The sequence below is a fragment of the Mustela erminea genome, chromosome 13 (genome assembly GCF_009829155.1).
Source record: "Mustela erminea isolate mMusErm1 chromosome 13, mMusErm1.Pri, whole genome shotgun sequence".
NCBI lineage: Eukaryota > Metazoa > Chordata > Mammalia > Carnivora > Mustelidae > Mustela > Mustela erminea.
The window spans coordinates 24,127,344-24,143,352 of record NC_045626.1 but is presented as its reverse complement, the minus strand read 5'-3'; the positions used below and the strand labels follow the sequence as shown (position 1 = coordinate 24,143,352).

The following is a 16,009-nucleotide window of genomic DNA, read 5'->3' as shown; positions in this document are numbered from 1 at the left end:
GGCTTTCAATCCGAGCTCGTGCATCCTGCTCTCAACTAGGTCCTACTAGTCAGGAAGTGGGTTTTGGACCATCCCAAGAAGGACAGATCACTTCTCTCTCGGAAACGAATGCTTTGTCCATTGTCAAAGCCTTCACTGCACAGTCATGGTAGGAATTTAAGTAGTAGGTATTGGACTATTGAATTCTAACAACAGTTAGGATCACTGCACTATACTGACCAGAAAGCCCCTTCTTTATAAACTATCCTAATAAGCGGTAATCCACTATGACAAGCAGAAAACCAAATATCAGAACTGAAGGAGTAAAGCAGGGGATGCCAAGCTATGGCCCACAGCCCATGGCCCACGATGTGTTTTTATAAATAAAGTTTTATTAGGAGAGTCATGCCTACTCATTCACGTTCTGTCTATGGCTACTTCCCACAACAGCAGCAGAGCCGAGTAGCTGCTTCAAAACACTGTGTGGCTCCAAGAGCCCCAAGTATTTATCATCTTGTCCTTTAAGAAAATGTGTGAGTAAAAAGGTAGATGTGTTTATTGAAAAGTAGGGAAGAAAGGCTTATTTCAACAGATTTTCCTGGTGCCATTTTCTTTGCGAACGACAGCACCCGGCCTCCTTGAAGCCTTGGAGGGAGCCGCCTGCTCCTTGGACCCGCGCCCGCCCACTGCTCACAGCAGCCGCCAGCGGCAGCCTCCTGCCACTGGCCAACAGGGCAGACTGGTCTCCTGCTCAGCAAGTCCCCTCCATACCTGCTCCCCAACCGAATAAAGTGATTCTGGACATTGGAGAAGTCAAGGGTGTGAGTCATCGATCTATATCTCTCGGTCTCAAATCCGCCCTGCTTTGGGATACTGGATCGAGACCCGGTGAACTTTTCCCCTTTGCCCACCGACAGAACGGCCAGCTTGGCCAAAGACCTCCACAGTGACCGAGCCATACAACAGCAGCAAGAGGACATGTGGGTTCTCGGTTCTTGTCCACCACCATTCTGATTCATCGCGGCAGCATAGCCAGGCCCCGGACGAGCGACTGCGGTGCCCTCAGGCCATGTTCTCTGCATTAGCAGCTGCCTCTGAGAGCTTCTGGTCCCAGCAAGTGCTGCGGCGAATGCAGGCTGCCTTGCAGACCAGCCGTGGTCCACGCCCTCCAGCAGGATCCCTCACGGGCAGGCTTCCTGATCCTGCAACCACACGCTCCCGGAAGGGGCTGGAATGTCCACCTGGCAATAGTGCCTCTATCCGCTGCTCTTCCTTGCCCTTCTGCACCTGATACTTCTGCATCCCTAAAGTCGTCTTAAACACCTTTTTTATAATCATCAACTACTGCTCTAGCTGATATTGTTCATCGGAATAACCAGCATGGCTTTTAGGTCATTATTTCGTGGGTACAAAAGACAAAGTACGTCTACCCACCGGTTACCTAGAGAAGAGAAGAGCGCTTGCTCTGATTTCAGCCCACAAAGCCCTGCTTCTACCGCACAGAGATTAGGGCATGTCCAGTTTGGACAAGTTTTATTTGGACACTGGGTGAGACCACCTGGATTCCTACCAAAGAACCTAAGAAATGCAGCTCTGAAGTAGTCACACGACTCAGAAACCAGATGTCTACCTCGGTCACAGAAGGGGCTGGGGGAACACAGGGGCCATCCTGAGCCGCTCCCTGAGCTTCAGGCTGAATTTCCAAGCTCTGTTTTTTTCTGGTTGCAGGTCCCAGGAATTAACTCATTCAATTTCCCCATGAAGAAAGGCTTGCCTTCCACTCTGCCACTCAGGCTCCTCTTCCTCAAAAATGGCAAGGGGAAAAAAAAAATGGCCGGGGAGAGGAGTTTTCTCTCACGAGTCACTGAAATATCTGGCTTTGAAATATGGCCCTTCATGCCCAGGAGGACACTTGATGTTATTAGCCAAAAGGCCGAGGAGCAATACCAGAAGAACAGAGAGCTCTTGAAGAATTTCACTAATGCTCTCTATAGAAAAGTGGTGACAGAATGACACTGTATAGGAGAGAACACTACCAGACCCTCATGGTCTGCTTCCAGCTTGGATCCCAGGACTGTGGTGCATGGGTTGGTTTGGTCCTAAAGACATGCTCTTTCTGCTAGAACACACGGTCTAACCCCAGACCACGGCACAAGAAGATGTGGTTCTTTTCCATTTTGTTCCACTGGCTTTGGTGGCCTGAGGAAGTGGAAAGGGCCATTTTGCAGTGCCTAAGAACATGATTCTCAAATGCTTATTTTTAAGACAGATCAACAAAGGTACAAGTCTTAAACTCTGGAGTGTGAGGGTTGGGATGAATTAAGAGTAGGACAACATTCACCGAGGGCAACAGAGCTCCTCGTGGGCTTACAAAATTTGGCAAAGTGGGACACTGTCGTGCTTTTCTACTCTCCATGAAGTCAATCGTCTGGGCCTTTTCCCACTCAGAAGCTGCTTACCCAGGAGTGTGAAGGCTTGTCGCGTCTTCTCAAAGTCCTCAGCATCATCAATGCCCTCGATGTGTGTGTCTCCTCCCTGTGATGTGTAGAAGAAGTCCTCTGCGCATGCTATGAGAGGCGAGGAGGAAAAGCATCAGGCATCGGAAAGAAGTTTGATCCCGGTTTACCCACAGATCACGACCCATGAAGATTTCTACTCACCCCAGACAAAAATTTTATTCCCAGCTGAATGTGCAATCCTTATAAAATATCATCTTTACTGACCATGGCAAATGGAGAGAAAACTGGGTAAGGAGACACAGAGCACTACACTAACAGGATGCATTACTGTGTTTGTATAAAACCAGTACACAAGGGACGCCTGGGTGGCTCAGTTGGTTGAGCAGCTGCCTTCGGCTCAGGTCATGATCCCAGCGTCCTGGGATCGAGTCCCACATCGGGCTCCTTGCTCCGCAGGGAGCCTGCTTCTCTCTCTGACTCTGCCTGCCACTCTGCCTGTGCTCACTCTTGCTCTCTCTCTCTGACAAATAAATAAAATCTTAAAAAAAAAAAAAAAACCAGTACACAAAAACACGTGACCATAAAAAGTCACAGGTGGTTCAGTTTACAGGATTTACCACAGATTTGCCTTTTAAAAGGATCTGAGGGATGCCTGGTTGGCTCTTGGTTTCAGCTCAGGTCATGATCTCAGGCTCGTGGGATTAAGCCCTGCGTTGGGCTCTGTACTCAGTGCAGGGTCTGCCTGAGATGCTCCCTCTGTCTCCTCTCTGCCCCCCTCACCCCTGCGCACACTCCATCTCTAAAGTAAATAAATCCTTTAAAAAAGGATCTGATATACACTGAGAGCTACACGCACCCTAGAATCACAGACTTCTAGGACCGTCGATAAGCTGAGTGTGACAGCCTCATTTGACAGAGAGGCAATGATGTGCCCAAGGTGACATGGGTTTTTGTTCATTTGTTCTACTGAGTTGGGGCACCCCCTGAGCTCTTCAGGCACACGAAGAGATGAACCTTGAGATCCTCGTGTGTTTGATCTCACCTCCGGTTCGGCTCCTCTCACAGGCCTCAGAGAGCACCTGGGACACAACTGGTGAGAAGTCCCAGGTCTGCCTGAGAATTCAGAGCCAACCCTCGCAGAGGGCAGTAACTTAATAAGACATGGCAGTATCCGCGCAGCAGGCTTGGAGTTTGGCATTTAGGGCAACAAGTGTACCTCATTGAGATTACCCCCAAAATCACATTTTCCGCAAAATGCAAAACCTTTGTGTAAAACAACCCTGCCCAGTGTTTGGAATTTCTAAATTTATGGTGTTTGATTTTGACAAGATGCCAAAGCTGGACACTGGCTACTGTTCTTCTTCTGTAAAGACGGTGAAATTATCTCCCTTGCATGTGTGTGGTCAAACTCACATCAGCTCAACAGGCTTCGATGCGATTTCACTGCCATGTCCAGTCTTCCTGCAACACCTTGAGCTGCCACTCTGACCCCTTACAAATGTCTTGGGTCTCTTTCCTTGCTCCATTCCGACTACCACTGTCTACATCTGACCTTCTGCACACACCTGTAGTCTGGGGACTGTCGCCAAAGACTAACCCAGTCTCCTCACTCCTGCCCCTTCAAATCCACTTTCACGCTGCTGGTAACTGATCGCACTGCACACGCATTTAAAGCCTTTTAGAGAACTCCCGCTCCCGCCCCAGTGCCCTCAAGCCAGAGGTCAAACACTCTAAAAGAACCTCCTGGGCTCTTTGTGAAGCAACCACAGGCTCCATGTGACTATCCAGACTCAGGGCTCGCCTGTCCTCCCACACGTCTTGTCCCTGATCCACCCCCTTCCTGACGGTCGTTCCTCAGCTCTACCCACCCACGGCCAATCTGGGTCCACGCTGAGCCCACCTACCTCTCCTTTCTGGTCTCTTCCATTTCCCACCACACATCCTCTGCTCCAAGCCATACTCCTCCACTGAGTACACACTGCCAGGCCCGCTAGGAAGTGGCCCAACTCAGACCCAAACCCTGCCCCACACAATCCAGCCTGGACCATCAGGCTACACTGTCCACACCAGAGAAGTAACCCAAACCTTGATGACTAGAGGCTCTTGTGTGGGAGAGGAAGGACTTCAGCCCCAGGCTTGCAGACAGCCCCAGAAAAGGCAAATGGTTATGGAAGGAGTCACAGCAGGTCTCTGTGGAAGGTGGTAAATTCAGCTCTTTTCTATGGAATCCCCCTGCGAGCTCTGGCACAGAACAGAGGAGTTTCAAAGGCTTAAGAAAAGCATCATTCTTCCTTTCACTCACCTTTCAAAGTACTTCCTTTGATGATTTTTGCAGGGGCATGTTAGGATGACTGAACATATTTATTCCTATTTTTCAGATGGGCAAACTGAGGAACATAGGACTGGAAGGGATTACCCGGGCTCCCCCAGACTTTGGCCGGCCTGGGAGCCCATTACCTGACCACCCTAACATGGAGATGGTTGTTTACTATAGGGCTTTCCCATAAACACAACCTAACTCGTTATCGAAATCTATCAGCTGACACATCAGAAAAATACGCAGGACACCAGACCTCTCTGCTGGAGGAAAGGAGGCATTTTCAGTGTCTACTGAGACCCTTTGTTGTCAAAATCCAGGAGCCCCTTGCTGATGTTCTGACTCAGACTGACCACCCACCTTCCCTACTGCTAGTTCCCAACCTCGGGCCCCACAGGGGAACTTTCTCGGGCTGGGGCTCATCCCTGCAGGGCCCACCCGGGTCAGTCACAGCTTCACTCTACTAAATGACTGAATCCAATCGAGATGATCATCTCTCAGGCGTGCAATCAGCTCTGTCACCGTCACACTCCAGACCCTCATAAACAGGAGATAGTCCCCTGCCATCAGCTTAGCGGCCCCGGATCCGGGCTCTCCTTTCCAGCCTGTGAAGCCAGTGCTGACCGTCCCGTCCCAGAGCAACAGCTCTCCTCCAGTGTGGGTCTCCCCTTAGTTCACATTTCCAAGGAGAAATACTCCACAAAAGCCCCCAGTAACTGGCTCACCAGATAGACACCGAACCGTGTACAGCCCAGAGGAGGCGTGAGGCCAGTGCTTAGAGCAGGGGACCATCAGGGGCCCCGCCGCGGGCTGGTTCACCTGGGAGGCTACGCTCCAACTGTGCAAAGCAAGAAGGCTGTTCAGAAGACTATCCACATACCCATGGAAGAGAAAAATGAAGAATTTACTCCTTACTACTTGAAGGCTCTATGTAAGGAAATAAAAAGCCCATTATACTTCTTTTTACCATGATTTATTTACACTTTGACCCATGATTCATGGGAGTATTGCTTTTTAAAATCTCATCCTCAGGTCACTTTCATGCAACAGACCACCATCAACAGAGCAGAGGGAAGTACGGACGGAGTGTCCCTCCGCTCCCCATCACTGGGCCAAAGGGTCCCACAGGGACTTCTGCTCAGTTGAGGAGCATGTTCTAGCTGAAGGGAAGGGGGAAGGAGACAAGGCGGTCTATCCACTAGGAACCCCTGGCTAGTCTTTCATTTACTTCGTGTTTCCAACCCCCAACCGTTATCGTGGAACTGTCAGGCTTCGGAGCTCACAGCCAACGCATCCATGAGGCCGAACACGGCCTCACCCTGAGCCTGAGAGCTCATCAATGCAAAGGTCTGCATTCCTGGTCACTTGTGGCCATAAACCAACACCCGAGCCCAAGCTGCCAGCTCCGGGAGGGACGCATCCAACAAGCCTTGTGCCCGTCCCTCCCAAGGAGTTTACAGCTTCACTGGGGGAGAGGCAGACTTGCAAACACGGAGTACGGTACAGCAGAAAAGCAGCGTAGCATGCTCTCCTGGGCTTCCTCCTCTGGTTCTCAATTTCCTTCCCCTGGGAACCTTCCACCCACCTCGGCTCTGCTTCCCTCAGCACAACCTTCCCACCCTGCATGGTCACGGGCTGTGAGCTCAGCGAAGGCAGGCCCCACAATGGGTACACTGAGCGCTCCATCCCCGGAACCTCACACCACGTCTGTAAGCGTCAGTGAATGGACCAAGGACCCAGTGTTGACCCGCACGACCCAGGCACCAAATGTGGCAGGAATCCATAAGTAAAGCAGAGAGTTAGGAGGGCAGTTAGACCGAAGTTGGAACTACCTGGTGTGTGTCAGCCTTGAGGGGTATGGGCTGGGGCTGTCAGAGGTCGATCTGGCACTGGGCCCTGAAGACAGCTAGGATCTGGGCCGTGGACAGCCTCAGGGGTCGGTTTCTCTCACAGACACATAAGGGTCAACTGACCCCTGTCTAGACACCCAGCTCTTCACACCATCGGCTACCACTGCAGCGTGTCCCCCCGCCGGGTGCCACCCACTGCCACCATGCCCCACCAGCTATGGGGAGGTCTGCACACCCTGGGGCCTAATGCTCAGCAGCCCCTTTCCCCCACCCCCTCGCCCCGGGCCAGCCATCTTCACTCTGCCCCAGCCGCTCACCCCCTCCTTTCCTTCAGCTCTATCCTTGAGGAGGACTTCAAACTCCCCGGCTACAATGACATGAGCTGCACTGGGTAAATCTCTAGATCCTCATGGTGGGACGGCCTTTTTATGCTGTCTGAAGTGTGATCATTTTTCAAAATAATGCGTGGAAATTCTTATGTGCTCTGTAAAATACTATCCCGTCCCCCCCCTTCCCCTCTCAAATGGTTTTCTGTGGCAGGCTGCCTGGGAACAATTGGCCCGAGTTTATCGATTGGGTACAGATGCTCAAAGAGGTCTGGATGGGGACATACTCGCATGGGAAGCAGAGCTGGGACAAGAACCCAGGACGGAGGGCTCTGTGCAGAGCCCCTCCACCCCGGGGCAGTAACCCATGGCCACACAGCCCCTCCCCGAGGACAGGCACACCCACATTTGCATACTTAGCGTACTTAGCGCAAGCTCTTTGAATTCTGGAAGGCTGGCAGCAGCACAGAGCTGGTAGAAAATGTGGTAATTCCGCTCACCGTCCGCCTGCAGGAGGAAACAAGCCCAACAGCTTTAGGACAATGACCCCAGCGATCATCCCCTCACTCGCTCTCATCCCAGCGTCCTGTGGATGACAGTGGTCAAGACTTGTGCTCACGTCTTCCCTCACAGCTCTGCCACCTTCAACGCCCACCCCTAGATGTTCCATTCATGGTTATGTTCCTTCTTCGAGCTTGAGGATTTCTAGCTCTCTCCTATTTTCTTCTCGTTCTCTGGTCTTCCACAGGGTGGGCTGCCAACTCCCACACACTCGTATGGATGTCCCTGCTCCCTGGCTCAGGCCGCATAGACTGTCACTGGCCTGCGGTAGGCTCCCTGTCCTCTCTGGGAGGCTGGGAACTAAGTCAGAGCTCTGCCCTTGCCCATCAGGTCAGGCTGGGGCAGCCACGGAAGGTCCTAGACGGAGGGAGGACTCACAGTGGACACTCAGGCTTCACCAGCCTTAAACTGGCAGAGTGGTAGTGGGGCGGGGGGGGTGTGGTCAAAGAGTGGCAGGGGTCGGGGCTTTAGGAGGCCTGGGCAAAGGAAGAGGAAGGCTTGAGGGGTGTTCAGCAAAGACTCTGGCCAGAGCCACAGGCAGCCCTGACCTGCACCCAGCACAACAGGCTGTTTGCTTTGCTGCTGTGAGATGAGGATTTGGGGCCATCGAACCAAATTTGGGAGGTGGGGAGAGATCCTGAACAGAAAAACGGAAAAACAAAGCTGGTTAAAAAATTCGTTAGACGTTTGTTAAGCACCAGCCTGCAGAGGGATGTCTCTGAGAAGCAGCTGAAGCTGTTCAGGATGTCCCCTCCGCAGGCAGTTGAATGTAGGGGTGTGGGGCCACCTCAGACCGGGACGTGTGTCATCTCAAGTCGGGGACAGGACACTAAAAGGGGGCTGGGGGAGGACTGTTTTGGGGCTAAGTAGATGTCCTAGCAGTGAGCTTTCTTTTGTTTGTTTAAATAGGATCTACAAAGTAAGGAGGTTCCTGGGGAAGCTGAAGCCCACAACCTTCCCCTAAGACTCTCAAATCCACAACGAACAGGACTATCTTGTCCCCGTGTCTCCGGTATCACGCACAGGGCTGGTATGTAACAGGCACTCATTAGGTTTGTTGACTGAATCTAAAAACAATACCAACTTCAAAACAATACCGAGCAGATTTCCAGGCCTGATGTCCATGGTCTTCACATGAATAGTTTTTGACATAAAGAGAGAAAAGCTAAAGGTCAAGTGTATCCTAAAAAGGAGATGCTCTCTCTGGGCATAGGGAGTGGGTGGGTCAGGGAGCAAGTGAGCAATCACTCATGGGGAAAAAGTACAAAAAGGCCCAACTCCTGCCACTCACCTGGAAGACCACTCTGGACTTCTCCAGCAGGTAGGTCCTCATGTTGGCCCCAATGATGTGGTACCGCTTATCAAAGCCGATCTGAATATACTTTCCAAATCGGCTGCTGTTGTCATTGCGAGTGGTTTTGGCATTTCCGATGGCCTGCAGAGATCACACAAGAGGTATGCAAAACCAGGAAAGCTTGCTTGGTTTCTAGGTGGTGTGTGTGCGCGCGCAGCTCTCTCTCCTCTTCCTTACAGAGCCCCCCTCCACTGCAGGGATGACAATGAGCAGAGCTAAACACAAAACTTCATTCCATGCCTCCTTTACTCCTAAGGATGGCCAGTGAGAGTAAGGAGCTGACCGGTGGACTCTTTCCAGTGATCCCACCTGGAACGTGCATGGTGATGACTGCAGCTGGAGCAGTCACCTTGGGACCATGAAGAAAAGGTCTGGAGAATCACATGCTGACTGGCTTGAGCTTACCAAACCAATGCCAGTCTTTGAGAGCTCTCAGCTTGAAGTGAGAAAGGCAAACTTTCCCGTGCTTTAATCAGATCTCCATGACGAAGCAGGAAAATGTCATTCCTAACTGATAAATGGTATTTCCGAGAAAGAGACCAAGATCCACACCAACCTCATCACTAGATGGTATCTATCCTCTGGATACCTTTTCTCATGCAGCTGCAGGGGCACAGTTCAAAACACCCGATGAGAATTTAAAAAGTAAGGGACTAAATGGCTTGGCACGATTATTCACTTTCTACAAAGCATCGCATTGCTAATGGATCGGTAATGAATATATTACCATTTTAACTTTAATCCCTTTCACACGTTTACATTTTTAGGTGGTTGAAACGCTTGAAAAAGTTGTCTATGAAATTTGAGGGACGCAGAGGCTAAAAGAAGATCCAAACCCAGACTGTGCCTCCGCCCCTTCTCAGCCGGATCCAAGCCACAGAGCCACTAGAGCCTCCCGGTGTTCCAAAACTACACAAGCTCAGCTGGGATCTGTTGTAACAAGGCAAACAGGGCAGCTGAAAGAAAATCCTTGCTTAAAGTTCCCAATAACACATCCTCACGAAAATGCCCCATTCCCATTCTTGAGATGAGTCCGGCGAGGCCGTGAGTCATGCAGCTGCTCGCTCACAGAAACCCAAGCCTAGCTCTGCACTACGGAACGCGTCCGGTCTGAGGGCGCCTGCACTCTACACACCCACCTCCCATCCAGGTCCCCCTGGTGTGATGGCCCGAACATTTGCCAAAAATCCAACCTTAATTTAATCAAGTTTCTGAATTTTACAGCCCTTTTACAGGAAACACAGAGGACAAAGGAACACGTTAATCAGCATCTGGAAGATACAACTGGCAAAGTCTGGTTTGTGGAACATTCTCAAAGACCATCTAGTTTCAACGAATACAATTCAATACAAAAATTTCAAAATATTCAAACTCCATAATTCGTAAAATGGCAACAAGAGCCTTTGCCAAACCTGACACCACTCCTTGTGATGGCTTAGGGGAAAGCTTGCCCAGGGTCTAGAGGTCACAGTTGATCTAGAGAGGTCTAACTTCCTTACCTCACTAGGTTGCTTTGAGAAGTGACAGATCTAGAAGTACTTTAAAAATATGTAATGGCACCCATAAAGAGAAGAGGTTATTATGACCCAACCCATCAACTCTACCCTAGGACTCCTAGATCCTGTGTGTGAAGGACACACGGGCAGTTCTGCATCTTTTAAATGCTTGCTAGATTTTTTCTGATTTCCCATGGACTTAGGAAATGTCTTGATGAGTTATCATAGATGAGAAAAGAAAAACAGGTTTTAACCTTGAGTCCCACAGACCAAGGGAAAAAAGCAGACGTAATCCAAGTGGTTACAATATGGAAAATGAGCAAATGGTATAAACAGGAAATTCATGGCAGACACTCACATGATCAAGTGTTGAGAAAAGGTAACCTCACTGGACTTTGGAGAACAGCAGACTCAAATGGGGAGGGGCCAGGACTAGGAACTCGGACACGACAAAACGAGGAGAATGTGAGGAAAGGAAACTCTCCCATGTTGCTGGTTCAAATGGGAACTGGAACCACTGTTCTGAGAAGTCACTGGACCTATCTAGTAAAACGAAACACACATGCACCTCCCAGTTCAGCAAGTCTACTACTAATATGTAGATATTACCTGGAAAAACACGTAGTGCACACGTGAGTAAGCACAGAAATCTCTGGCACAGGTTGTAATTACTAATAAAAAAAAATTCATCCTCAATGCCCACTAGTAAGGGAATGGATAACATGTAGTGGACTCACACCACGGGACATTATAAAGCCGGTATAGGCAAACTAGAGCATGATTCGTGGATAAATTTAAAAGATGTTGAGGGAGAGTTGCAAAATGACAAAATACACTACCATTCACACAGTACATAAGAGAACCACCTTCTCTGTTGTTCGTGCACGTGCACAAACATAGGAAGAGCAAATGGAGTAGTTTCCGTAGAGTGAGGATTATACAACAACGAGGGACGTATCAACGTGTGGAGGCGCAGAGCAGGGAGCAGTTAGCCACGGCCGGCAGAACGAGTGGCTTGGAGGGGTGTAAGCTGACAAGGGTCTTAAAGGGGGAGTCGAGTTTTGCTAGTGGGGAGGAGGAGGGGTTCCAGTTACGGCCCTGGCCTGGGTCAAGGGTGCACGTGCGGAGCAGCGAAGAGTGTGCTGCACGTGAGATAAGAGACGTGCTGCGTGAGTGAGTGTGGGCACAGACGCTTACATGAACAGGTGGACAGCTGCAGGCCTGGTTTCTTTAGCTCAAAAGGAAAAACCTTAAATCCCCGAATTACATAGTAACTGGTCTTAGTTTAGATGATTTTTGCTCACTGTACCCTCACAGTCTCCTCCTTCTCCCGGGATGGGGGCATTCTCTGGCTCCTTGTGTGGTGTAGGTGCTGGGCACCCCAAGAAGCCACGTGACCCCTCCAACCTGGGCTTGGTTCTGCCTCTGCTCTAACAGTCTCTCAGCCAGCGCAGACTCGTGAACAAACCACTCCCGGATGCCGGCAAGCTCACACGGAGCAGGGTCAGAGACCTCTGGCATCGGGAATAAATCATCCCAACCCACCCTCAAGTCGCCTTTCATTCAAGCCACTGTCACTTCGTGCAGCTCACTGGGGATTCCATTTCCTTGGACCGTCCTCGACGGTCTCCCTGGGAGGCGGCTGCGGAAAGGAGGAGATGGTGCGGGAGCACGGCGGACTGCTTGGTCGGGACGGGAGCCGGGTCATCAGGAACTGGCTGGCCCCCGGGGAAGATCTGCCTGGTGTTGCCTCCAACCTTCTGAGGAGCCACAGAGCTGACTGGGCTTCCTGACACACGGGCCCGCCTAGACCCCCAAGTTGTGAAGAGGCAGGCTTTGGCGCTGCAGAAGCTGCTCTTACTCGGCCCAGAAACACTTTCTGACCCGCCCAGAGTTCTTCTTGGCTATAATGCTTCCTTGCCGTGTTTCTGTCCAAGACTTCTCTCAAAGAGATCACTTAAAAACTCAAGGGACAATCTCCATGATGACCAGATTCCATCATCTGACAGAAGGAGCCCTAGGGAATTACCCACAGAGTTTCCAAAGTAGCGCCTTGCACAAGGCAGAAATTGAATGTCGTGAGCCCAAACCACGGCACCGTTCCTTTACGTGACATCAGGCTCAAGGAGGCTGCTCCGTGCACACACTCCTCCTCTAGACCTTAGCAACAGAACCATGTCTTGCATGTTTTGGGGTATCGTGTTGCTTCCCCACCTCTCCCATGCCAAAGGACCCTGAATCCCCAGCAGTGCACCGGTCCATTCACGATGTAAGAGCTACTGAACATGTTAGGTTGTTTTAGACAGACTCCATCATTTGAAAACCACCCCCAAAGCAGGGACTCATAGGCTTGCATGCCATTGTCCAGTGGCCTTGTTCACACCAGCCAAGAGGTGGAAACCCAAGCAGTTCATGCACAGAGGGATGGATTAACAAAACGTGTTTTTATCCACACAACAGAGTATCATCCAACCATAATAAGGAAGGGGACACTCCTACATTCTGTAATACACATGAACTTTGAAAACATTAAGTAAGCCAGACACAAAAGAACAAATACTGTATGATTCCATGTATATGAAGTGCCTAGAACAGGCAAATTCTTGGAGACGGAGAGTAGAATAGAGGTTACCAGGGCCTGGCGGGTTAGAACAGGGTTATTCTTTAATGGGTACAGTTTGGGATGATTAAGGAGCTCTAGAAATGGATGATGGTGATGGTTGCCCAACGCTACGAATGTCCTTAAGACCCTTCAATTGTTCATTTAAAATAGTGAAAGGGTAAATTTTATGTATGTTTAACCACAATAAATCAATTAAAAAATCCTCTTGTGTCTCATACATGTTTAATAATGGGGTGATCTACCTTCATTAAATTCTCATCTCGACTTAAATTACTTTGTCCAGGCACCGAAGATGTAACAGATTTCTTCCCTTCTCTGTTTTGCCCGGAAAAAATACCTTCTTTATTTCTTAAAAGAGGCAGCACTCTGGGTCTTTGAAACATTACCTTTAAAATGTCCTGAGTTTTGAAACTCAGGGGCAAAGGAGAAGCTGAGAGCCTGTTTGACTCCCATTTGAGATGAAACACGATGCTGATCATAGAGCACAATCTTAACTGCCTCCGTTTAGGTGCATGGATGGTCTCGGGCAGGCCAGGCCATGGTCCACCATCACATTCTGAATTGAGGCCATGGCCAGGCCCCAACCTTGGGCTTAGAATAAATGCTATGAACAAATGGGCTACTAACTAGTTGCAGGTCTGACAATATTAATATGTTTGCTGCTAAGAAAGCAGTTCATAAAAATCCTCAATGATATGGAGAAAAGGTTTATAATATTCAGTGAAAAGCCTGTAAAGAAACAGACCCAAATGTGCAACAATTATCAGTAGGCTGTAGAAAGACAAATTGGGGGTACCCTACCCAGACCTTCTAAATCAGCAACTCCAGGGGGACTGGGGCCCAACAGTCTGGTTTAACAAGACCTCCAGGTGACTTATATGCACTTGAGTTTAAGAACCGTTATAAGAGAATAAAAGTCTTCTTGCTCCTATCTTTTCGGTAAAAATGCCTCCAACTCTACTAACCGTTCTCCAATCCATGTAAGAATTCCATAGAATTCCAAGTTTCCATGAACTTGCTTTTGTTGAATTGTTAATGATTATGTTATGTCCTGTTAGTCAACAGAGAATCAAAGTTCTCCAGATAATCCAACTGTGTAGGCAGGTTACACCCACCAAAAACAATGAATTCCTAGGAATTGAGGCTCAGTCTTTAGTCACGCACTTGGTAAAGGAAGGGGGTGGGGCGAGAGAGTGATCTAGGAAGGTCCCGGCAAGTTCTCGTTTCCCTCAGCTCCAAAACGACCTGAAAGACTAATCACCTTGGCGACTTGGGTCTTAAATGACCTGGTTCAAGGCACTGCAGAGAATCTGATACTATCTTGGCAGCTTTTGGCCTCAACTCAATCTCTTCTTCCTAAAACAAGGAGCAGCCCTGGGCTGCCGGGGATCCCACCAGACTGTAACCCAGACAATAACCAAAGGCCTCTACTTCAGAGGCAGGAAATCAAAGCTGGCCCAGGGACTGCATACCCATTTAGATTTACTTTATCAGAATTAAGTTTTTATGGAGGAAAGAGAGAGAAAGAGAGAAATGGAGTTCCAACCCTGACACCGGGGAGTTACAGCAAGACTGAAGTTTTAGGGAACGTCTCTAGCCTTGTACCTGTGCTGACGGCTCTGGGGCTGGGGCGTGGAGGAGAGACAGAAGGCCCCGGCCGTTCATGCCGTCTAGATAACTGCTTCCCGAGGATCAGCAGGCTCCCTGCTATCACAGAGCTCTTGGCTCTACCTTTCCCCCCACCCGGCCTCCCGCGCCCGTGCGCACGGCCCTCCTGATCCAGCGGGCCTTCAAAGTCCCGGATGGTTGGGGGGCAGCAGGGGCCTGCTGACACACGATGGCTGGTGACAGGGGAGGGAACAGCTACAGAGGCGGAGGCAGGATGGAAGGACGCTCACTCGAGCATCCGCAGAGTCTGGGGACAAGGCTGGCATGAAGAGGACACTCCACTCGGTACTAGGGACCTGAAGGAGGCTGCCAGGAGAGATCACCTCCCAAATAGGTGCTCTCAGGGGCACCCGTGGCGTTCTTTCCTTACTGGGAGACAAGGGGCTCTGCAAGAATGGCAGGAACGTGGACCCCGTGAGCCGCTTCCACGGACTCCGGCGGGCGACCGCATGAGGCGGGTCACCCGGCTGTCTGGCTGCCGGACAAAGAAGCTCCGGCCAGAAAGGCCAAGTGTGTTTGGAAGGCTTTACCTCCATGATGGGGCTGGACGCCAGGACCTTCTCTTCGATGTTGGTGTCACTGGCTGAGCCACCCACCGTGGCGAAATAGCGCATGGCGTACTTGGCTGACACGGTCTTGCCGGCTCCCGACTCGCCGCTGACTATGATGGACTGGTTCTTCTCATCTCTGGAAGGGGAAAAAGCTCCGGTCAGTGGCTGGCTGTGGAAGGGCTCTGTTGCCTTCCATGGACTCTGTGGACAAGGGCCTGAGCTTGATCAAGATCATCTCATCTTCTCTGAAGGAAAAATACGAGGCACAGCGTTAAGACAGTCTGCCCTCCCTCCCATGCTTGCGTAAGATCCCCAAGCAGGAGAAAGGAGAGTTCGGAGAAGGGCTTACAAAAGGCACACGTCCTTCCTAAGGGCCCTCGGCAAGGGGGATGGGGCCAGCTGGTCACACCCGCACTTCCTCTGGGGAGGCAGTACCCCCTCAGCCGTTCCTTTATGTGCACGTACACACACACACACACACACACACACACACACACATCCTGAGAAGTCACACACATGCCTTTGCAGGTACACAGTCTCACTTCTGATTCTGTGGCGTGCCCAGCCAGGGCCACCGTGTGAGTTACAACTTTCCAAAAAACAAGAATCTTTTCCTCTCGTGTTTCAGCCCAGCGTGCCAGCAGATAGTTTCAAATTTCTTGCTCATATGTATATCTCCTAAAAGGCATGCTATTAACCACCAGAGTGATCTTGCTTCAAGTTTATCAGAATTAGATAAAACAGCTATCAATTGCAGTGAGAAGGATTTCAGTAAGACTAAATGGAAGGCAGAAAGAAGATCCTTTATACCAGATAAAAATGCAT

The 16,009-nt window shown here is 50.2% G+C and overlaps 1 protein-coding gene across 5 annotated transcripts in view; it reads right to left on the bottom strand.

Annotated features, from left to right (window-relative positions):
- The window catches only part of MYO5B (myosin VB), a 339,234-nt gene that overhangs the window by 128,948 nt on the left and 194,277 nt on the right, over positions 1-16,009 (bottom strand). For all 5 annotated transcript variants that reach the window (XM_032310014.1, XM_032310013.1, XM_032310011.1 and 2 more), the window contains 4 exons: positions 15,164-15,320; positions 8,784-8,927; positions 7,357-7,438; positions 2,439-2,546 (listed from right to left, as the gene is read on the bottom strand). In XM_032310014.1, the coding sequence (XP_032165905.1) occupies positions 2,439-2,546; positions 7,357-7,438; positions 8,784-8,927; positions 15,164-15,320 (491 nt within the window). The remainder of the gene's footprint in view (positions 1-2,438; positions 2,547-7,356; positions 7,439-8,783; positions 8,928-15,163; positions 15,321-16,009) is intronic.